Here is a 24,729-nt window from a genome sequence, read left to right as displayed (position 1 = left end):
GCACCAAGTGTAAGGTAGATCCTACAATAATACATACAGAGAAAAACCCAACAATCATATGACCCCCTATGAGCAAGCACTTTGGCGACAGTGGGAAGGAAAAACTCCCTTTTAACAGGAAGAAACCTCCGGCAGAACCAGGCTCAGGGAGGGGCGGGGCCATCTGCTGTGATTGGTTGGGGTGAGAGAAGGAAACTGCAGAGACAAAAAATGGGAACATCTTGGATTTTTTTTTTCTTATGTGAAATCTGTCTCAGGAAACATTTTCATAAGATATTCACCTGTGAAATTACCACACACACACACACACACACACACACACACACACACACTAAAAGCACAAATAACTTTGATTTCAGTTTTATTTTTAAAGCATCGACTCACAACAGACCCTTCAAAGTGCTTTATGTTGTCAGTTGCAGTGTCAGGAATAGATGCAAAATAAACACACAGAAACTAAAAAATCACAAACAAATAAAAAATGACTCCAAACAATAAAAGGCACAAAAATAACTTCAATGGAAAAAACAAACAAACAATTTAATAAGTTTAAAAAATGACCACAAAGAGGCAGGAAACAAAAACACAAACCATGTTTTTGTCACAAGTCGTGTTTATTTGTTTTTGTTTATTTGTTTAGATGGTTTGGGGGATTCTCCTGAATCGTCTTCACGTATATTCTTCTGAGTTTCTCACAGACTGGGATTTTATTGTCTTAGTGTCTGAAGCTGTCATCAACCGCTGTGTGGAAAATAAAGTTTTGCAGATACGAATGCAGGACTCTCGAGACTGAAATAAACATTAAACGAGCTTTAATGATTCTTAGTCCAGACTAAAGTCTAAAGTCACGTCCAAAACTGACCGGTGATCCGGGGAATCCAAGTATCCGGAACAGAGTAGGAGCGCAACTTAATAACAAATAACAACAGAAGACTGAGACGATAGAGACACAAACAGGTGGGGTCCAAAACACAGCTGAAGACAATCAGGGTCTCTGTAACAAATCTGGGCCTTTCAAATTAAAACAGGAAGTGACTAAAGGAAGCAGACAGAGTGAAAATGAGACATGGAGACCGAGATGAGGAAACCCAGAAAGACAAAGACACACAGACGAGACAGAAGGACGAGCAGGATGGAAACACAAAGGCTCAGAAACACAACCTGAAAGTCAGCGTGAAGCACAGGTGGCAGAAATACAGTAACACAGTATCTGTACTTTGTTACTTCCTGCGTCTGACAGTAACTAAAGCTAAGAGCAAAAACGTAACTGTAGTTTTTGTTTACAGCGTTAAGTATTTATTTAGTTTTGGTTTCCTGTCCTCACTTATTTCTTCCAACAGTGAGATTAACTTCTTGTGCTGTTATTCTTTGATTCCTGCTTATTATTGTTGTTGTTGTTGTTGTTGTTATCCTCCTGGCTGCTGCTCCCTCCCTCCCTCTGGTTAGTATTTAGTTTCATGTTTCTGTCTTCTTTGACTTTCTGATCATTATTCTTTAGGCTGCTCCCTTTCAGGGTCTCCACAGCAGATCATCTGCTTCCAGTTCCCTCTACCTCAGCATCCTCTGTCACACCAACCCTCTGCATGTCCTCCTTCATTCCATCCATGAATCTTCTCCGAGGTCTTCCTTTCTTCCCTCCTGCCTGAGAGCTCTAGTATATCCGCCCTCCCTCCTCTGCACAGGTCCAAACTCATCTTCGTCTCTTCAGCTTTATCTCCATTTTATTCTGATAGTTTCCTTTTATTCAGCTGTCTCTGGTTCCTGATCACTCTCAGTTTCAGTCTTCCCTTTCATATCGCCTGTTTAGCATGTGTGTGTGTTTCTAATGATTTCTCATCCACCTCATGTTTTTGGTTTTTGTTGGACTTTGTGAGATTTCGAGGATGAACTCAGCCACCCGCGTCCTGCACAATCCAAAATACTGTATTTTAAAAATTTGCCCCAAACTTTGAGCTCACTGACATCATGAAAATAGTTCACAAACTAGTTTGAGACTAAAGTTTTATCACAAATTTATACATTTGAAGGACAAGGTCTGCGCGTACGGAGCGGAGCCCCGCCCCCACCTCGGACACTCACACCACTTGTCTGTTATGCTAATTCCGGCGTACAGACCGCTGGTCAGACGCTGCAAACCGGTTCTGAGACAGGTGAGAACTTGGCCTGCAGGAGCTCTCAGTGCCCTTCAGGACTGTTTTGAGCACACTGACTGGGACATGAGCGCACCAACTTAGTACACATCATTTGTGACCACGCCTCCCTACCAGATGCGCTGAACAACTTCTATGCACGGTTTGATGCTCAGAATGATGTGTTGCTGCGTTCTACAGTCGGACTATCGAGAGCGTCCTGAGCAGCTGCATCACTGTCTGGTACGGTAACTGCACTGTATCGGACTGCAAGAGCCTACAACGGATAGTGAGAGCAGCTGAGAAGATCATTGGAGCCTCTCTTCCCTCCATCACAGACACCTATCGCACCCTCTGCATCCGCAAAGCCACCAGCATTGTGGAGGACCCCACACACCCCTCACACACTCTTCACCCTGCTGCCTTCTGGCAAGAGGTACCAGAGCATCCAGGCCCTCACTGCCCGACTGAGGAACAGTTTCTTCCCCCAAGCCGTCAGACTCCTGAACACTCAGTGACACACACACAGCTGCATACACGTCACTACCAAGCACTTATCTGCAGTATCACACAAACACACACATACACCAAGTTACTTTTGCATACAATACTCACATCTCCATTGCACTGTCTTGTGTCTTGTCTTGTTTTTTTGCAATTTTTGCACATTGCACTTAATGTATTTCTGTGTTGATTGTCTGTTATGTCATATGTAGCACCAGGGTGTCAGAGGAACGCTGTCTCGTTTCACTCTGTACTGTACATGGTTGAAATGACAATAAAAGCCACTTGACTTGAGTTGACAATTTGTGATTGAATGTGCAGATATAGTAGCCAAAAATAAGAAAGTCTTGGATTGCAGACTAAAATAAATGTGATCTTGGAAGATATCCAGCTAATGCAGTGCATCATGGGAGGATCTTCAGTGTCCAGGAGCAGAATGAAGCTGTGAACTGGTGCTGTAAGTGGACAGCAAACCTCAAAAGAGTCTGCAGTCTACACACAACATGCACAGCCTCTGCTGTTTACTGTCCTGTTATAAATATACAAGGCTGGCCGTGTGTGTGTGTGTGTGTGTGTGTGCTGGCTGCACAGCAGCCGCCTGTTGCAGAATAATTTAAACTGTTTATTTGATTTGGAGGACGGCCTACTCGGGGCTTCCACAATCTGGCTCTCCATCAGGGCTAAAAGCGTCCGAGCTCTGCATCACGCCGTCTATTTTCAGCAGGCCTTCGCTTCCTGCTAATAAAAATGGCACGTCGCTTCAGGAGAACTGTGGCGTCACACGCTGACCGCACACATGCTTGGCAGTATTTCTGGTATGGAAGCGAGGCCTCCGTGTCACATTGTGAGTGGGTGGGTGTCAGGAGTACGTACGGACTGAAGGGAAGTGAGGAGGGGATCTGCGTGGGAGCGGGTGACATCTCCACGGACGGGTGGAGGGAGATCTTTGTGACTAGTTCGCTCACAGCCTGAGTGCACACTACAGTATTACTGAGGTGTTAAACAGTCAGCATGACGGTGGCTCCAGATCCTGTCCACATTATGTCATCAATGATCTGATTACAACTGGAGAACTCTGAATACAAAAGTCACTGCAAAACTCGACTGATGCACTCTGCAAAGGTTTAATGCAAACAGGAAAAACATAACAACTCAAAAAACCCCAAGAAACTAAAAAAGCCACAATGACTACAAAGAGGTTCACAAAGTAATGAAAAATGGCCCTAAAACGACACAAAATAATGCGCGCAAAATTAGAATATGGTACAAAATTACCACAAAAGGGCCCACATCAACTCAGAATGAGCACAATAGAACCTCAAAATAAGATAGAAATGTGCAAAATTACAACAAAAAAGATGGAAAGTAACAGAAATAATTTCTCCCAAAGACCCAGCATCTCATCCAAAACCCCACAACAACATCAAAATGAAAAAATCCACAAAAGATTCTCAGAAATATTTCTACAGTAATGCAGTAAAGTGCAAAGAGACACCAAAGAAGATCAAATGCTCACAAAAAGGTGTAAAGCAAAACTCCCACAAAAAACTACAAAATGTTGCAAATTCCGTGCAAACAGCATTGAAACACGAACACACCAATAAAAAAACTGAAAATGAACATAAAATAATTCAAAACAATCTCAAAATTGTGAGAAAAGATAACAAATGCCTCAAAACTGCCACATAACAAAACACAGTGGCAGTAAAATAATAAGACAACCACAGAGAGACTAAAATATACAAAATGACCTAAAAACAAAACTCCAACAAACACAAAGTAGCAGTGTTTGTTTAGCTTGGCACAAACTGTATGTAGGGCATTTAAATGAACACAGCAAACATTGTGAACTTTACGAATGCTTTTAGAGCTTAAAACATGCAGTTTGGTTTGTGTCTGTTTGTTTTTCACGTCATCTTAGTGCTAAGCTAAGATTAACTATGGTGGATGAACGGGGAGCTCCATAAACTCCGTTTCAACCCTAAATCTATAAATATGTACCTGACATATTTACAACAGGTAAAAATCAGTTGGATGTGGACAGTGAACACCCTAACAGGATAACACATCCTGAAGAGGATCGCCCACATCCTGTTTCTCTCTGGTTTGATGTCAGCAGTGAACACAAATAAGTCTTTTAATAGGCCAAACGAATGTCTTTATCAGGGTGAATTTCCATAAAGTAGGCTGTGTGTGTGTGGGTGGGTGTTTCCCAGCAGAAAGATGTCCAAAAGGGCTGCCTACGTCTTTATCATGAAATGCCAAACTCAACAAGTGAGTCATGCTTACAGATGAGTCACTGTTAGAGTTGCAGGACTAAAGTGTGTTTTTTACCCACGAAGATGTTATAATTTCATTAAAGTGTCCTCTTCCGTTTGGAGCAGAGTGACGGAGACGCATCCTCGTGACCCCAAACAGCTGAAGAGGTTTATCCCAAAATATGATGAATACAGCTGACACCCTCTCATGAGTGGGGTTATTATAGAGGTCCAGCGAGCCTACAAGACACGAGCGTATAAATGGGATGAGACAGCCACAAACTTCAAATGGCCAAAGGTGGAGGGAAATGACCACAAAGAGACACAAAACAGACAGGAAACACCTTTAAAATCACAAAAAAGACATACAATGATTAAAAATGACCAGACATGGTGCAGTGTGACTACTATTAACACAAAAATACTTCAAATGTCTACAGAAAGGCAAAAATGTCACAAATCATGCAAAATGCCTGCAGGGAAACACTAAACAACTCAGAAAAATGCAAAAATGATCACAAAAGGGAACAAAAACAATTGTCACAAAAAAGGCATAAAGGGACCCCAAAGACACCCAAAAGCACCTAAAACAGATGCAAAATGACAAGAAAAGAACACAAAACAAGCAGAACACAACTTCAAATGACAGAAAAGATGCAAAACAATTAGAGAAGCACAAAAACCTCCGACACATCACATATCACTCCAAAATAACCCAAAATTGCGCAAAAATGACCAGAACAGTCCCAACAAACACAAAATGTTACAAAATGAGTGAAAAGAGGCACAAATTAACTACAAACCTTTAGAAAAATGTACCAAACACTCAATATAGACACAAAACAACCAGATTTCAACTTCAGTTTATTCCATAAAAGCTGAAAACAGGCACAAAATCCCACAAAAACACCACAGACACAACAAATTTCTTCTAGGTGGAATGATTGGACAGAAAACATCTTTAATGACAGTGAAAAATCAGAATGGATTTTCTTTAACCCACACAGGCTCAGAGACACAGGCACAAACCTCGACCGTGTGCAGAAGCCTTCAACAAGCTTCTGCTTAAATTCCAGCTGATGTTGGCCCGCTCTTCTTGACAGAACTGATCGAGTTTATTTAAAGTGGCTGATTTCCACAGTCCACACGGTTTCAGTAGGGATGGGGGCGGGGCTTTGGTGAGGTCATTCCAGAGGCTTACTGTTGGACACCCAACTGTCTCCAAGTGTCAACCGTCTATTTGCTGATCTGAGGTCAAGTTGAAGAACTGGACGTTAGTCCTTATCTGTTAGTCCATCCACTCGGTGCAGTGTAACAGTTCCACAGGCAGCAACACAGCCCCAGACCATGACACTACCACCACCGTGCTCGGTGCTGTGTTCTCACCTTTACTCTCTCAAACATAGCTCTGTCCTTGTGGCCGATCAGCTCAGTCTTCATCTTTTTGGCTCATCCATTTGGGCAGCTGTGAATTTCAGCTGAGCTTGAAGGTGTCGATTTTGGTGCTGGGGCTTCCTTCCTGTCCATGATGTTGTAAAACGGGCTTCACTGTGGTGGGCTTCACTGTGGTGGGCTTCACTGTGGCGGGCTTCACTGTGACGGGCTTCACTGTGACAGGCTTCACTGTGACGGGCTTCACTGTGACGGGCTTCACTGTGGCGGGCTTCACTGTGGCGGGCTTCACTGTGACGGGCTTCACTGTGGCGGGCTTCACTGTGGCGGGCTTCACTGTGGCGGGCTTCACTGTGGCGGGCTTCACTGTGGCGGGCTTCACTAACCCATTTCCTTCCATCTGAGGGTGACGGTTCGGGCCTTCTTCCAGAGCTCGGCGCAGTGGTGACACATCTAAAGAACTTAGACTTGGGTACGACTGGGTGACCTGATGACCTGATGATCTCTGGAATCTGCAGCTGTTTGGAAGAACGGAGATCTTCCCAGCTGGTTTGAATTTCCAGCTCTCCTTCTTAGACGCTTTTCCCTGTTGTTCTGAGTATGATGAGCCGGATTGTTTATCATGTTTCTTTTTCTCTTTTTTCAGGATATGTGGCCACTTTTGCCATTTCAATATTTTTATTTATTGGCAGTTTGTTAAGTTCATGAAGAAGTGCGTCAGCCTCACAGATGGCTTGGAGAAAGGATGACGCCGGACTCTGAGCATTTTGTAGTTTTTAAGCTCTGCATGTATTGACTTATCTCACGATGTTTAGTGTTTTTGACATGTTTTTGTGTTTTATGTTTACTTTATGCTGTGTCTGCCTGCCAAGGACTGATGGAAAATAGCTGATAGCTTAATCGGGTCATGAGATCAATGTTTTTGTGCTCGCTCCCTGATAAAGAGAGGCTGAAATGAGGCCAATGTGGTTGTAAATGGCGTCTCTGTCGATAATAACCTGAAGGCTGAGGGTTCAAATCCAGCTGGAGCAGTGAATTATTCTAAGTAAAAGCATATATGACACTTATGTCCACATTAATCACCAGAACGCTGCTTTTGACATCTTTAATAAACAGCGGGATCATATTCATGTGACAAATGTGAAACTTGAGGCTGCCCGAGTGTAAAGTGCCACATTACTGCTCCCACTGTGAACCGTGGAGTGTTTTCTTTGGAATAAAGCGTTCCAGGAAACGAGCTTCATCTTTCAGACTAATCCGTTTCAGACAGTTGATGCACTCTATATTTATCCCGATGTGACTCAAACGGCCGCTGCTGGGTTACTCCTGTTGACTGTAACTCAGTAATGACTGGGGGGCAAAGAGCATTAAGAAGTAAATATTCAGAGGCATGCTGGGTAATGTAGTGCTTCTTTCTGAGATGTTCGATTGACTTTAAGCTCGCGGATTAAGCGACAGTGTTCGCAGTGCGCTGACACTGCAGGAGAGGGACCTAAATACGAAGCTCATTTTGTCCCCGTTTGACTTCAATCTGATTTGGTGTCGTGGACGTCCACGCGAGAGGCCCGACAGACTTCGTTTCCCACAATGCACCAGGTGTGAACCCGTGAAACGCTCCGCGGTGCGGACGTGTTTGACAGTAATTCAAAAATGGGGCAGCGGAGCAGATAAGAGTGACCGCGGCGGAGTGTGACGAAGGCCTCCAGACACCCCGAAGCTCTCCGAGCCTCTCCGACTCCTCCTGCTTTGTGTCCGTTTGCCTCTTTTGGTTGTTTGTGTCCTGCTCGCGGAGCCTCACGCGCTGATCGACAAAAACGGGAATGAATGAGGACAGCAGACTGTGAAAAAGGTGAGCGCAGGGGAGCAGGTGAGGTCTCACTCTGCTGCCGTTTCCGGACACCGGAAATCATTCCGTCCAAAGAAAAACGCACAAAATTAGACTAGCGGGAGTGAACGTGCCACATGTGTTGTTGTGGTGATCGCACCGGTGACGTATGTGTTGTGTTTTTGGTTTTAGCTTTAAAATCAGCTGTTTGGTGGGATTTCTTTCAGTTCATGTCTGCACCGGGTTAATGATTATGATCCATGACGTCATGTTTGGGTGAATTCAGCAGTGCAACACCTTTTCCACTGAAGCTCCAGACACGCTTGCAGCACACCTGGACAGGTCACCAGTTTAGAGAGACCTCACAGAAACCACAGAGAGGCCCCAGCCTGCCACTGGGTTCCAGTCCGGGACCGGCATCATAATTTCTAAAACACACCACGAGATTCATCGAATAGACTTGATGCTTTTTTTCAATGGGACCCAAAACATCATTGTTTTCAGGGTTTTTCCTGAACAGGTGCTAAAATAGTACCTGCTCTGGCAGGGTTACAAAGCCATCTGAGCAGGTACTGAAATGTGATGTCGTCAGACCACATGCCACCGATTGGCTGCTCAGTGCTGTCACTCGATGAGCGTCTCATTCCCGAAAATCAAAACTGCCCTTTTTGAAACCCAGTAACAAGTGAAACGGCTACAAAAACAACACCATGTTTCCCGAGTGTGACGAAAAGCCACAGACCGCCACCTTGTATGGATTAATTACAGTTAAGATAAGATAAGACTTTATTGATCCCACGGCGGGGAAATTTGTGCATTATCTCGGCTCAGGTACAGATAGCAGAAGAAAAATACAAAAATACAAATACAAGATAAATAAGATAATATACTATATACAGCGGTAGCATACACAGTATGTGATATGGATAGAGGGTTGTGGAAACATGCAACAGATAAATTTAACTAATTAAAATAATTATCCTAAAAATATGTGACAAATTGTTTCTGAATTGATTTACCTACTTACTTTTATTTCGGTTTTTTTGTTAAAATAATCATTTTTTTAAGTTTCTTTTTTTTTTTTTAACTTTGCTGTCATCTATGTATTTGTTTCCAAATTTTCTTTTTGCAAATTCAAAGTGTTTTCGCGAGGTCACATTTTTACGTTTTTGGTGGATAGACTTGAAAATTGAAAGTAATCTTAGAAAATGAAAGGAGCAGAGAAATTATCAAAAACTTAATTTAATTACAAATGAGTTTGTTTATTTGTGAAGTTTGCCATTTTGGCCGCTTCGGTCCTCCGTAGCTTCACACAGCGGGAGTTGTGTAAAACCGTCGCAGACTCTGTGGGAGGACACCCGAAGGATGAATACCAGCCCTGCTGTTTCTCATTATTCGGTTTATGATATTTAATTTCGTCGTTTTTGTTTCTGCAGTTTCTTTTTTTAGGCTTTGATCTTCGTGAGGGCAGAAACCAGTGAGCCGAGCCCCTGAGAAGTGAGTCCTCTCGCCGTCACACGATCTTTGGCGCTAGCTACACACGGCTACAGCTAACGGGGACCAGCGGACCGAGCGGCGGCTCCTCGCTTCGGTATGATGCCCGGTGACAGCAGTATGGCCTCCCTAGTTCAGAGAATAGCTCGGCAGGCTCTCGTCACCTTCAGGAACCCACCCGCGGTGGGCGACGAGGCTTCCAAGTCCTTCCTGGAGAACCACGGCAAGCTCCGGAGCCTGATGTCGGAAGTGCGGGCGGCCGACCTGAAGCTCGTCCCGCGGAGAGCCGAGGACGGCGGCGCGCCCCCTGCTCAGCACCCGTATCACCGCGGCGCGCCCCCGGTCACCTACATGCACATCTGCGAGACAGACCAGTTCAGCATGGGGGTGTTCCTGCTGAAGAGCGGGGCCTCCATCCCGCTGCACGACCACCCGGGCATGCACGGCGTGCTCAAAGTCATGTACGGGAAGGTCCGGATCAGCTGCTTCGACCGGCTGGAGCGACCGGCCGGGGGCGGGGGCGCGCTGCCCCGGGCGGAGATGGGCGCTCTGCGGCGCTGCGTGCTCCGCTCCACCGGGGAGTACACGGAGGAGAGCGGACCCTGCGTCCTCTCCCCCGACCGGGACAACCTCCACCAGATCGACGCCGTGGACGGGCCCACAGCTTTCATGGACATCTTAGCCCCGCCGTACGACCCGGACGACGGCAGGGACTGTCACTACTACAAGGTGCTGCCCGGGGAGGGGGTCAAAGACTCGGAGCAGACGGAGAAGGAGGTCTGGCTCATGGAGATCTCGCAGCCTCCGGAGTTCTGGTGCGGAGGGGAGCCGTACCCGGGCCCGGAGGTGTGCCTCTGATCCCCCCCTCCACCCTCCCGGAGCCCTGCAGCCTGGCTGGATCCACGAGGGATCTCCACGGTCATCATCAGAGCCGCCAGCAGCTGCAGGCGCAGATTAAAGGGCCAAATGTGGGATTAAGTTGTGGCAAAGGGTAGAAATGATGCATCAGCCCTGCAGCACACACTCTGCGAGCGTGAATTTTATTCACTCCAGCTTCTGCTTCACTTGGACAAACATCGGAGCCTCAGGCAACAGTAAACGACTTCCTGCCCGTGCTGTGATCCCCGTGGATGTGACGGTCAGGAAGCCACATCTGAATCATTCTGTTGATGTGCTCACTTTCAGGAAGTAGTTTTATTTTTAAAAACTGATGCTCTTTGCTCTACAGAGACTCCAGTTAAGCCAGAGTCTGTCCTGAAAACCTGACTGAATGCTAATAAACTGCTCTCGGTATTTATATTTACTCTGCTCAGTGACACTAACTGTATATGGAGGACCCCAGCTGCCCAAATCACACATAAATCCCTTGTTGAATAAGTTTTCTTGGATTCAGGCTGTCAAAATAGGGGAAAAAATAGATGGCAAAATAAATAAAATGGAAATAAGTGTGACTGATAAACTGTGCAGACTGAAACGACCACAGTGAAATACAGCCGATAAGCCTTAATGCATCAATAAGATTATTAATCGTCCATGGGCATAGATGAATATTGGATTCATAAATTTTGATCTATTGCTATATAATAAATTAATTCTCCCATTTCATTACCTTCCCAGTTATTCACTTATAAAGTGTTTAAAATGATTTAAAATTGATATAGAGGACTAAATAATATGTTTTTTTTGTGATTTGCCATTAAATACGTAGGACTGTAACCATCAAAAAACTCCATGTTGTTTGTATGCATTACTAACTCTTCAAAGAATATATAGGTAAATTAATAAATAAGGGATTAAATGTAATTGCAAGAGATTCTAGGCCAAAGGTTTAACTGTGAAGGAAAACATAAAAAGAAATATAAAAAATAAAGTAAAATAATGCAGAAGCAACTTTGCTGTGAAAGTATTAAATGACCCAAAAATACATGTTAGTATTTTAATTATGTATTAATTTATAAATGATCAGGTGGTGGGTAAATATTTAAATTTTAAATATTTATTCTATAAAGTGACAGTTTTTGTTTTCTTATTCTTTTGTTGATCATTTTCTTTTCTTTGTTTCCACATTTTGTTTTTGTAAAATCAAAATGTTTGTGATGTTAACTTTTTGATTTTTGGTGGATAGATGCCAAAATTGAAAATGAATTTAAAAAGGACAGAAAGAAGTTAACTGCACAAGTTTGTGTTTTTGGTTTATTTTCATTTTTGGCAGCTTCAGTCTTCCATAAAGTGTTGAATCTGAATCTGACCGACAGCTGTTTCGTTACAGTCACATCTGGACTGAGTTTCAAAGCTAAAGTCAGACCAAGTGTGTTTATTTGACACCTGAAAGTTAATAATGCTGCGTTTGAGAAAAGTCTGGAATTTTCTGCTTTCATTTTGACTGAATTTTTCAAGGTTCACTGAAAACAATAATAATTGGGAAGTTTTTAATACACGTCAGTACTTCATGTCCTTCAGTCTGAGGACCTCACTGGTAATGAATAACTTGTGGTATTTATACAAAAGAAGGTTTCAGGTACACGAACAACTACAGAGGACTGTAACTGTCAAAATAATTACTTATTAGGAACAAAACCATTTTGGAAATAAATGCAAGCATTAATCACATTTTTAAAATGAACTTAATTATGTTCACTTTGGTTTTCTTTTTTAACCAACTTTAAATATTTTCCTTTCCTCTTGTCACCTGACTTATTTCCCCAAATATTTTTTATTTTTACTTTATTTTTTCTACAGTTCTGCTTCAGCTAAACCGTCTGAAACATACAAATAATAAAACTATAAAACTGCCTAAATCACAAATGAATATATGAGTGGTAAACATTTATACTTTTGCCCAACGCAGAAATAAAATGAAGAATGAATTGGGGGGGTAATGTACCTTAAAATAAATAATTACTGCAAATAGAAATAAATACAGTAATAAATAGCAACACAATCGGTTCATTTATGTCCACGTAGCATTAATATTCACTTTGATGGCTTTATTAGCAAATATATAATTCCGCAATGTAATTTAGATTTTTGGCTTCTCTGGTTCTCCGTACACGTATACCCAGCCGCTACCACGTATTACTCGCCGCATGAGGGGAAACAAAAACGTCCCAGGCTCCTGGCTGCTCCTTGAAAGCAGCACCGAAGGACCACTGCAGGACCCTGCTGATGTCTCTTTACTCGTCTTCCTGCTTCAGGCTTTGTGACGTCAGACCTTCGGGTCTCTTTTGAAGACTGAAATCTCGTAAAACTGCAGATTTTCTCGTGTTAGGACTCTTTATGCCGCCGCCGCCTTTTCTTCTTCTTCTTCTTTCTGAGAGACTTCTCAGGACTGTGTTCATGTTTGTATCTCCGATTGAAAGATGTGCACTAAATCGAGTTTATCAGCACAAAGTGTCTTTAAGAGAAATGTCAGAAAATGTCCATGTGATTACAAAATAAAGAGAAAAGAAATCTGTTCAGACTAAAGTTTGAGTCCGAGTGATCTGCTGAATCTGAAATGTGACATTAAAACTCAGGTTTCACTTAAAAAGTCGAGCAAAAAGTGTAAAATAAAAATAGAGTTGGCATTAATTTAATCAGATGCTTCTGTGTTGTTTTAGAAGTTTAGGGAGTTTTAAAATGCAACTTTTATTTTGAAAATCCTTAGAAAATTCACTTTAAGAGCTGCCAACATGCATTTATAAACAGAATATGTCATTAATTAATTATATAATTAAGCCACCAATTCCTCTTATTCATATATGTTCACAACTATTTGTCCTATTTCATTATTATTATTTTTAAATGTGTGTTTCTTGTCTAATTTAAAAACAACAACAATATTTGGAGCTAGATTAGATGATTCTGTAGCAACACAACAGACCGTCAGTTCCTGGTGTCTACCTAATAATTTGCACAGAGTTTGTCTCACAGCCGGGAGACAAGTGACGAAAGCAAAAGAAAAAAAGAATGTAAGAAATGCTTAAATTAAACAAACTCAGTGTAACTTTTTAATAATTACAGAAGGTTTTTTTTTTTTCGGCTGTTGATTAGCGCCTGAATTTATTTGCAATTAATTTTTATTTAATTGTTATTCATATAATTTCTTTATTGTGTTATGATTTTTTGCACTTAGAGTCCTCCATACCACTGTTAATATCATGTAAATACAGTACCTAATACATTTATGCATAAATGAGTAAATAACTTGAAAGATCAAATGAGAACATTTTAAAAATTTGGATTTGATTCACACACAAATGCAAGAAACACGAGAGCAAATAAAAGCAGAGATTTCTGTCTGTTTTAAAGTTAAATGAACCACCAGGGGGCAGTGTTCCCCCACTGTGTTCGTTGACGGCTGTTTTATAAACAGGGGTGCACATAAATGGTCCGCAGGTGCACATTCGCTGTCAAAATAGTTGCAACACGCACCAGCTCACCTCCTGCAACCACTTTTCCGAGAATACGCGCTCCTTTTGCGGTTCGGACTCCTTCTGACATTTCTTTGGTGGTGGAGAAACACCAAAGTAATTGCTTAAAGGAGCTTGCTTCTTTGACATCTTCCTCCTCCAGAAAATCTTATGAACGCAAACGCGCGTTGCAGCTTCTTATCTGGTGCACGTCTTTTATTTTGACAGCGAATGCGCACCTGCAGACCACTTATGTGCACCCCTGGTTATAGCAACTTTGTCCTCACAGAGGAAATGTGCTCTTACTATCTCTATGGGTTAAATAAAGGTAACCCTGGGTCGCTGCACCATCTAGTGGCAGAAACTGGTATTACATGGATGTGCAGCCTGGCCATATTTCAGCTTTAGTTGATATCGTTTGGACACAATAAACACTTGATTTAAACATAAAGTTGCAGTGGGTGTATCCTCACAGTCCGCGCCTAGCTTTAGTAAATTTTGGAGTAAGTACCTTTTCTGCCCACATAGCAATTTAGTGACAGACCATTTACTGATTCACGTTTTTGTCCATATATTTTTGATTTTGACTGTCAGTTCTCTATATATAAGGAAGCTGGGGCAGAGTCTGTCATATACACCTGAAGGCGACCGTTTTATCCTTTTCCTTCTTTTCTGAGGCCTGAATGTGAGATAAAGTTGGATTAGTCTGAAGTCAGAATCATGCAAAGCTACCCTGTGTGTACTTTCATTAAAAAGAAAAAAAGAGGCAGCAGCGACTGAACAGTTCCACGTTTATTTGCATTGACAAGAAGCATCAATTCTTCAGAATAAAAGCTTTAGTGCTTTCTCTCATTTGCATAAAATAGTAAAACACACAAAAACAAACTTTTACTTTTTGCCCACTTACTCTGTCTCTCTTTGTCTCACATTGACTGGCAAGAAATCCAAAAACAAAAACAGGAAATAACAGATTATCAGGCTACAATCAATAAATCCCTTTCACAGCGTACCCCAGCCTCAAGCTGTGACATCACCGTATCCCCTCAGTGTGCTCTGATGCTGCATCCCACATATACACCTACATACTGCATTAGTTCACGTGACGCCGTGGCTGCCATGCTGCTCCAAATGCATGCGCGTGTGTGGAAACACAGGCCTGAACTCTCGCTGACCTTTCAGCCGATGTTCGCGAAGTTTGGTGTGCTATATGTGTGCTATGGGACACTTATTTAGGTTGGTTAAATATTTTTTTAACCAAAATATTTGTCTTGTATCTCAGCAGGTTAAAAATATAAAATAAAGATGGCTGACTCAAGTGAGCAAAAGCAGCAAATTTTAGAGGTTTATGTGAAAAAGCCCGAAAAAACAAGAGCTTTTATTTTGGAAACCTGCTATGTTAAATACATATGACTAACTTCACACAATCTGAGGTCTTTCTGAGCGTCCTGAAAGCTTTCTTACAAATTATATGGTTTTATTTTGAAAATCTAGCAAAATAGACAAGTTCCAGTAACTAAATAGATGATTTTTATTTAAAAAAACAAACAAACAAACAAAAAAAAAAACTACAACAAAAACAAAAACAACCGTCATCTTAAATAATCTCGATGAATTCCCAACTAACTAGAGGATTAAATGTAGAAAATGTGGTAACTTCCAATAACTAATGGAGGCTTTTATTTTGAAATAAGCGAACGCTTTTAATAGAGAAAACAGAGCTCACCATCTGTCTGAGCATCCCAGTAATTTGTTTCACACAACCAAACAAAGGCCTTTTATTTTGACAATCTCACAGAAATAAATTATCTTGATAACGTCTAAGCAACTAATTAAAGGCTTTTATCTTGAAAATATCATTTAAAAAAAATCATTTTAGGCCTGATTCCCACCCCCCCAAAAAGGATTTTTACTTTGAAAATATTGAAATAATTTAAGTAGTTTCAGGCTGTTTAACACAATAACATGATCGGCTTCTCTCTGATGTATTTGAATAAAATGTTATTTTTGTTTATCCTAATTTCACGCCAGTCATTTTACTCATTTACGACTGTAAAATGTCATAAAACAACCTTTTATCTGTGGCCTGTTGTTTCCTGTCGCTCAGTTTTGGCATCCTTCTTCCATTAGAGCCAACAAAGCAGCGCAAAATGAGTTTATTTCATACAGAAACGTCAGAAGCCAAACGCAGACCCCCTGAGCCACGGCATCTGCGTGCACTCGGACGACAGCGCCTGTGTTCATTGGTTTCTCCTAAAAACTGTAAAGTGTTGGACTTTTATTCTTTTCAAATATGGTGCAGAGGAACGTTTGAGTGCCAACAGTCTGAAGACACTCAGCCTTGAACTTGGACTGAAGGTTTTTAAAGGATTTTTCTGTGATCTTACAAATATAGAAAAGGCTGGTGTCGCTTTTCACTAACGATTCCTCACAGTCCTCCTCCGGAAGTCACCTGTGATGCCTCCGTGTCTCTCTGCGTTTATACGGAGTTTTTTGTGCATTTAACTCCAAATGAAAGCAGCCGGAGCAGCAGTAACCCTCTCACCTGACTCACCTGTCGCACCTGTGCTGCCCGGCACGTGACTGAATCCCTGAGAGCTTGAAGCATAGACAGCAGACAAAGTGTTCACTAAAAGCAGGTTGTGAGATGTTGTTCTTGGAGGTTTGGAGCGCTCACGCCAAACTCCATTTAAAATTCCATCTAATTTAATCCCAGCACGGCCAGCTTGGCTTGTGTGGATTTTGTAGTCATAGTAACACATCTGGGGACCGGGGTTCTGGCTCTCCCTGATTTTTTCTTCATGATATGGCTTCTAAAGAGACTTGCGGCTATTTCTGAGGTTAACTTAGACTACGGGGCACCGTTTGGGCTCGGATTAGGAAGCGGGGGTCTTCTTCTCCTTCTGCCGCAGGTGAATCTTCATGTGCCGCCTCCTCTCATCGCTGCGGGCGAACTTCCTCCCGCACTGGTCGCAGGTGAACGGCTTCTCCCCGGTGTGCGTGCGGATGTGCGTGGTCAGGTGGTCGCTGCGGCTGAAGTTGCGCATGCAGATGCGGCACTGGAACGGCTTGTGGCCGGTGTGGATGCGCAGGTGCCGGCTCAGCTCGTCCGACCGGGAGAACCGGCGGTCGCAGCTCTCCGCCGGGCACGGGTACGGCCTCTGGTGCACGGGGGTCTTGCTCGGGCGATTCGGGTACTTCCGGGGTCTTAAGATGGGCCTGAGGGGGAGGTTCTGGTGGCCGGGGAAGGGGGCGGCCGCCGGGCCTTCGGGCGCGCTGAGCGTAAAGTTCCTGATGGTGTTGAGAGGAGTGAGCGGCGGAGGCACCCGTAACGAGTCCAGCGGGAACGGGAGGGCCTTCCTCTCCGGGAAGCCGGCGTGCATGTCCCTCTGGCAGCTCTGCGGGTAGAAGCCTCCGTACTCCGGCACGATGGAGAGCAGCGCGCCGTCAGCGGCCGGTTTGGGGGCAGAGCTGTAGGCGGGAGGCGGGTGGTAGGACACCGCGCAGGTGGAGGTGGACAAGTAACCCCCGGCTGCCTGGTCCTGGTACACCTCCCCGCTGCAGGAGTAGGACGGGGGCGGGTGGGGGTGTGAGTGTGGGTGGGGGGGCGCGTACATGTGGCTGATATCCGGCTGGCCGTGCGCCATGTTCCCGTCCCCCGCTCCTCCTCCTCCTCCTCCTCCTGCTTCTCCCGCGTAAATGTTGGGTGATGCTGATCCGGACCCCGGTGCCGGTCCCGGGGGGGCGATGTCCGCACTGACCACGTTGATCACGTCCCCCTGTGCCCAGGCTGGCCCCGCGCTCCCGGAGTCCAGGGAGAACCTGCCACTAAACGCCACCGGCTGCGTGCGTAAAGTGGCCACGTACTGCGCCAGGTGGCCCTGGAGAGAGAGCTCAGGTGCGCCGAGATCACCTGAAACACAGAGAAGAGCGCAATCAGACACATTCACAGGAGCAAGCTCCGTATCTCCATCTAACTTGTCCGTCCACATCCTCGAGTGTTTGAAACACACGAACGCTTACCGCCTCCATCCCCACCACCGTCCCGCCCTTCAGCTCCCTCCGGCCCCACGGCCTCCTCCTTGAACACCATCCCCGTTTCTGCGCACACATCTTTGGGAGCACCGTCTGGGATGCTGCCGAGAGACGCCGAGACTTCAGCTGCCGTCTTAGCGCTCATGTTCACTGACTCTCAGACGTGTTCGGTGTCTTCCCTCATTTTCTCCGGTCCGCCTCTCATCCTTCGTTAACCACTCCGCGGAGGCGCGGCGGGGTTATAAAGGGAATCTCCCGGTGTCCCGTTGCGTCATTCACCAGATATGGAGTTGGGTTTAAAAATAAGAATAATAATAAAAAAGAAGGAGAGGGAACTCCAGAAATAGGAGCTTCCCGTGACGAAACACGGACCAAATAAATGATGTTCAGTTTATTCACAAAACTTCACGAGTGGATTTAAATTTTACTGCTCAATTTCAGCATGTTATCACTATCATGCGCACGTGCTTTGCGTTGTTTTGGTTTCATATAAAGGGGGAAGAAAAGAGGCGCAATCATTCGGAATTCCGGTCCCCCTGTCTCCATAAAAGGACTCTCCGGTGAGGTGAGAGGAGCTCCGCCCGCGTATATGGCTGGTATCCGGTTAAATTGGGTTGCATTGTGTTGTCTTCGTGCCAGCTGAGCCCACACACTGACTGCGCACACCCATTTGTTTTCGCTCTTGTCTTGTCAGGAACAGATTACTGCTCTGACTGAGTCCCGCTATTGTTGGCCCGGGGTGAGATGGATGGGGGAGAATAATCATTGGAATCATCTCCTCGCTGCTCTTGTACAAACATGGATGGGACAATAAATGACACGTCCAAGTGCAACTGTGCCTGACAAACATCAGAGCATCAGCCGAGTGTCCTGTTAGTAAAAGCTGAGGATCAGGAAGTGTTAAAACGTGTAAAAATGACCAAACAGATTCTCTCTCAGGCTCTGTTTCAGCATTTAAACCTTCTCTGAGTTTCTCATCCAAAGAAATTATTTGCAGGTGAACTCGGAGCTCTCGGTCTGCTGAGCATACATGAACATATTAAAGGTATTTACTGGTTTAGCAGGTATAGAAGCTTGTTTATGCCACTGGGGGGGAAAGTAGACATTGCCAGACAGTCCTACTGACTCACACTTAACTGGAAAATTTGAGTTAACCTGAAACTTAAACTAGCATCCACAGAGTAGAGAGTTTAACACAGCTTGTGTTGAGATTTAAAGATTTGGGAGCGATTTCAGGAGTGAGTCCGTCCACGCAGCAGCCCTCTCGGTCACGGCCCTTATTTGCAGCTTTATTGGAGCATTTTCTAACTCGGGGTTGTACGCGGTTTCAGATAAATGAATTCAAACTCAGACGGAACAGTTTGACATTTATGAATATGAATCAGCTCGTTTTCTCTTCTATTGCTGCTCAAACTGGACTGATGTGGATTTGAAAACACGCTTCATGTCATGTTTCAGAGTTTTCTGATGATCATTTCTGAATTTTATCTGAAGCTTCGACGCTTCAGAGGCTGAGTTTGGGTTTATAACGACTGCTGACCTGCAAGAAGGAAGGATCGGGCGAACATTTATGAACACTGGCATGTGCAGGAACACAGAAGCCGCTCACTTTGCATCTTTCTGATGTTGAAATAGCGGCACAAATGTTTATCTATCAGCTGGAATCTGTTTGTTTGTTTGTTTGCTAATTTATTTCGATCGTGTAAACAAACAAGTACATTTAGGAAAGAAAAGAAGAAAAAGATGCTACACAAAACAAAACTACTACATTTCAGTATTGCTTCAACTGTTCTGATTCAGTTACATTTCGAAAGCAGTTGGAAGAAGCACTTATTTAACCCCGCCCCTTTGCCATAAGCTATCAGTCAATATTTAGTCAGTTTCTCACTGATATAATCTGCAGTAAAAATAGCGAACAGATTTCTGACATCACATCATGAAATCTTCTAAACAGAGACATTCACTGAAACTCAACATTTTCCCTTTCTTTATAATTCATGAAGATCATATTTTATAACTCTGTTTGAACGGCTTGGTTTGGACATTGCTTTAACTCCACATTCAAACTGTTCCACAGTTTCACTCCACGCACAGAAATACAAAAGCTTTTTCTGACCTTCACAAATTTGAGGTTACAAAAACCCCTTAAATGATAACTTCCTTCAAAAGACAAAAAAAAAACAAAACAAAAAACATACTCTGAACATTACCTGGTAGTTCGTTATTTTTTGCTTTGAACAGAATTTGTGCGGTTTGAAGATTGCAAGAAGAGTGAGTTTGTGTGATCCTTATAACCTGCACTGTGGATGTGGATTTTTTGAAGAGTAAAAAGTGAATGTAATGTAGTTTTATAATTGCCCCAGACACTCTGCACAATAGCTTATGAAGTGATGTCTAATACCTGCTTTGCCTTGTTGCAATGCTTCTTGATATTTTGCAGTGAACATATCTTACGTGAGCTCTCCAGTTAAGTTATTCATCTGTTATTATCCCCAGAAATGTATTTTCACTGACTCTTTCAATATCAGCACCATTTATTTGAATCTTAGCATTTGCATTTAAAGTACTATTTCCAAATAACATAATTTTACTTTTATTCAAATTTAATGATAGTTTATTTTTTATCAAGTCAGAACTTCACTTTATTTATTTCATTAGTCATCTCATCTAATAAATGCTGCAGATCATCACCAGAGCAGAAAATGTTTGTATCATCAGCAAAGAGTTACATTTTTAATACTTTGGACACTTTACAGATGTCATTGATGTGTAAGTTGAAGATTTTTGGGCCCAACACTGACCCCTGGGGTACACCACAAGCAATGTCCATAAATAAGGAGCAACAACCATTTAATTTCACAAATTGCTTCCTGTCTCTTAAATAGCTCAGAACCCAATTTAAACCTCCTCCAGGTCTGACTGTGATGTCTCCAGCGTGTTCTGGGTCACTTTTGGTTGGACATGCCTGAAACTTCTCCCGAGGAGGCATCCTGGTCAGGCTCTGACCCGCCTCAGCTGGCTCCTTTCCATGTGGAGAAGTAGCAGGTCTACTCGGAGCTCCTCCTCAGTGAACGATCTCCTCATCTTTACATCGGAGGAAGCTCATTTCTGATACCTTTGCTCTCATTAGGTCACTACCCACAGATTGTGGTCATAGGTGAGGGGAAGAATGTAGATCAACTGATAAATTAATAGCTTCACCCTCACGCTCAGCTCTGCTCTCTCTCCACCCACTCATGAACAAGAACCTGATGCTCGAACTTGTCCAACAACTCCTCCTCAACCTGGAGCACGGCTTCCAGCCTTTTATGACCTCAGCTTTGGAAGTGCCAATTCTCTTCACAACCTCCTCGCTCGACCTCATCATCCACAAAAAAACAAAGACACAGATACCGTCTGCACCTTCGCTGTGTCGACAAATTCAGTCTATAAGCATCCCGGTGACAAAGTCCTCTTTAACCCTCCTGGCTACCAAACCCACGGTCGTCGTGTTGGTCTTCCCTACAGCTCAGTCATACTGAGTGTCGTGTGAAAACATAGAAGCACTTTCTGACGGGTCCTTCAAGTTACCAGAAAAATGACTGTGGAAACGACACCACCATTAAATAAGCACACTCTAATCTTTTGATGGCCCAAAACTCTGTGTTAGACTCTGTTTGTGTGGTATTTGGATTAAATGATCTTCTGACGATGAAGCTTATGTTCCTGAGGCCTGAGTGGACCTTGCATACACACAGACGCTGCACTTTAATATGGACTGGTTAGCACACGCATTTCTTTTGGGGATCTCAGCAGTTTCTGGGAAGATGTCTTATGAAACCCCGTGGAGTCGCTCGAGCTCCCAGAGGAAGAATTAGAAATCTAATCAACGACATTTTAACATATGTGTTTGCAGCTCTTCAGGCCTGAACCTGTTTGACCAAATCTGTGACTTACGTTGTGTTTCCGTTCAGCGGGAATCACCCAGAGAAGAGAAAGCGAATGGTTTTTGGTGTTTGGAGGGTAAACAGGAGCTTTGGAAGCGTGTGTTTGCTGTGCTGACTGGAGAGCTGATGGAGCCGAAGCCTTCTGCTGAGCTGCAGCTCTCCGAGCCTTTTGAACGCCCACAGTTACAAAAATGTTGGTGTGTATTGTCGTTGTGTGGCGAGCCGCCCACCCTGTGGCAGATGGGGGGTTTGCTCTGTCCACACACACATTCACAGGAAACACATGCACACACACTTTCTGATGCTTAAACACTCCCACACACAGACACACACACAGATTCTCTCGTTTTCAGTTCAAATCTGTCGCTCTGACTCTTTACACACACACACATGTGAGCTCACACAGCTCCGTGGGGACGGTGCCCTGCTTCCACCCTTCGCCCACGCTCCTCCAGGCCGCCGAGGCTCTGGGGGGTTTTTGGTTTTGTGTTTGGTGGCTCGGGGTGTCAGCCGGGGGTCCGGCAGCTCGGCAAACCCCACCACGCCGATTAATCATCTGTCATCTGCGGTTTTTGTTAATATGGATCTTTGTCTCGGTCCTCAAACGACGCTCAGGTCCGGCCTGCTCACCGCCTGCCGCCTTCTTTTCCATTTCACCAAACCAAGAAACCACCAAACGGGCCTTTTCTGCACCTTAGGAAGGTTTTTGAAGCCATCAGCTGCTGCCCCAGCAACCTTTGTCACCTCCGAGACCTCTTATTGACTTTCAAAACCTCTACATAGGTACACTTTAGCATTTGCATGCTAGTTTTTTCACTTTGTCTCATTTCTACAATAGAAAGTTTCATCTAATTCCCTGGAAATCAATGAAAACTCATTTTCCTCCATGAACCCTCTCTTTCACTATGCTACATTATTCTATCCTAAAAACGCCCCTCCACTCACACTTCACTCTTCCCTTCCTTTATTTCTGGCTTGACCGGAGCACACAGCAGATTATTTGCAGGTGTGTTCGTCCTCTGAAAGTCGTGAATCAGCCCGGGTGAATCTGGATGTTCAGACTTTAAATAAACACCATAAATCATCTGAATTTTCTCCGCTACCTTTAGCGTCAGAGCTGTAGGTGTTTCTCAAACAGCGGATGACTCATTTGTGGAAGGAAACCCCCGTCCCAGTTTACCCTGTAGCGCTCATCGTGCTGGAAGACGAGGAGCTGGGTGATGAAACGACTAAATGAAGGCGAACTCTCAGTGTTGTGATTGAGTAAATCGGCACATTTGGCCTCATCCTTCATGTTAAACTGGTCAGATTTTAATTTTGGGCTGAAATCCTGCAGATGAGGCCAGGTCTGGACGCTTGAGGCGACGCACCCTCCACCTAACACATCCACACAGGCGATTGCATATTCATGGGAAATGTATTGACTGCTGAGTGTCGGATAATAGACAGGCGCACGAATGAGCGCTGAGGATAATTAGCTCTGTAACGCGAACATGTTTCACATCATTTTTACAGCGTTTCTCAAACCACATTGAGCACAGATGGACTCGTGACCTTTAACGCTCCTCAGTCAAATAAAAAGTCATCTTCCAGGAAGTGGAGCTGCTTTGGAAGTTTTCTATCTACTAACTGATCGATGAAGGAAAATTCACATATTTGGTATTTTTTACAGTCAAATTATTCAAAATTTCACCAAAAAGGTACAAAAGCAACAAAACTTGAGACCTTAAATCTGGTTTGAAGCGCCACAGACAGGAGCAGCAGTTTGTTACAGAAGGTTGCATCTTCTGTAAACACTGTGGCACAAAGTTTTCAAAACTTCTTCAAATGTTAAATTATTTAGCTTAAAATGAAGAAATTGATGAAATTTTCACATATAAAAGTCAAAGATTTCAATGTTTTCTGCCACTGTGGTTAAAAAATGGTTTAAATTATTTCCAAATGATCAAATATTTGCCTTATAATCTACGAAAGCTACAATATACCAAGAAAAGTAACATCTGCTCTACATTCCAACACACCTGAGTCATTTTTGCCCTTTTGCTGATTTCAGAGGTCAAATTAAGCTCAAGACACAACTAAGTGTAAACAGAAGCTCCCAGCGTGCAGCTGCTCCGAAAAGGACAGAAATAAAAGTGTTTGCTTCATTTTTTTCATTAAATGTTCAGTTTTTGAATTTAACACAGAAATTCTCACATAAAAAAACAGGAAATGCAAATTTTTATTTCATTTTTGTTCTTTTGGTTTTGGAAATAACTGAAAATTATAATCACTTATCCCAACGTTGCCTTTGGTTACAGCGGTTATCTCTCTCACACACTTTATAAACATATATCAAAGTATAAACTCAGTGCTGAGCTTTTGCTGTCTGATTATCTGAAACAGTCGAACTGGAAGCTCTTTATTTTCATTTAGTTCTTGACTGTGATTTTTTTACTTTGAGGCAAATAAATGAATCAAAAATCACAAACTTCTGTTCATTTGGTGTAAAAGCAGCTGAATTTGATCAACTTAATAATCTCTGATATCTACAATTTACTAAGAAAATCAGCTCCAGGCTCAAATGAATCACATTTGGTAAAACCTTTACTGATCATAGAGCTCAGGTCAGACTTCAGGACAGAAACATTAGAAATGTTAGATTTCACAGAAAAAGCTTCTCAGAAAAGGAGCGAGTTGAAGGTCTGCTCCTAAAAATGCTAAAGTTTCCCACACTGACCAATTTAAACCTGATCCGATCGTTCTAAGAGCTCCTCTCTGACCACAGAAATCCTCTCA

The 24,729-nt window shown here is 43.4% G+C and overlaps 2 protein-coding genes across 2 annotated transcripts; one reads left to right on the top strand and one right to left on the bottom strand.

Moving 5' to 3' along the window:
- The first annotated feature begins 6,762 nt into the window (after positions 1-6,762).
- Positions 6,763-13,186, top strand: LOC116335532 (2-aminoethanethiol dioxygenase-like). The gene is made up of 2 exons (XM_031759258.2): positions 6,763-8,132; positions 9,545-13,186. Exon 2 carries the CDS (start codon positions 9,702-9,704, stop codon positions 10,458-10,460), a length of 759 nt encoding a protein of 252 aa, XP_031615118.1. The 5' UTR covers positions 6,763-8,132; positions 9,545-9,701; the 3' UTR covers positions 10,461-13,186.
- A 1,052-nt stretch (positions 13,187-14,238) lies between these two features.
- LOC116335522 (E3 SUMO-protein ligase EGR2-like) lies at positions 14,239-18,170 on the bottom strand. Its single transcript, XM_031759239.2, has 2 exons — positions 18,014-18,170; positions 14,239-17,903 (listed from the first exon to the last, which is right to left on the bottom strand). The coding sequence occupies exons 1-2, from the start codon at positions 18,168-18,170 to the stop codon at positions 16,867-16,869; spliced, it is 1,194 nt and encodes a 397-aa protein (XP_031615099.2). The 3' UTR covers positions 14,239-16,866.
- Positions 18,171-24,729: the final 6,559 nt, after the last annotated feature.

This window comes from Oreochromis aureus, linkage group 13, assembly GCF_013358895.1.
Source record: "Oreochromis aureus strain Israel breed Guangdong linkage group 13, ZZ_aureus, whole genome shotgun sequence".
Classification (NCBI taxonomy): Eukaryota; Metazoa; Chordata; class Actinopteri; order Cichliformes; family Cichlidae; genus Oreochromis; species Oreochromis aureus.
This window is presented reverse-complemented; position numbering and strand designations above follow the sequence as displayed.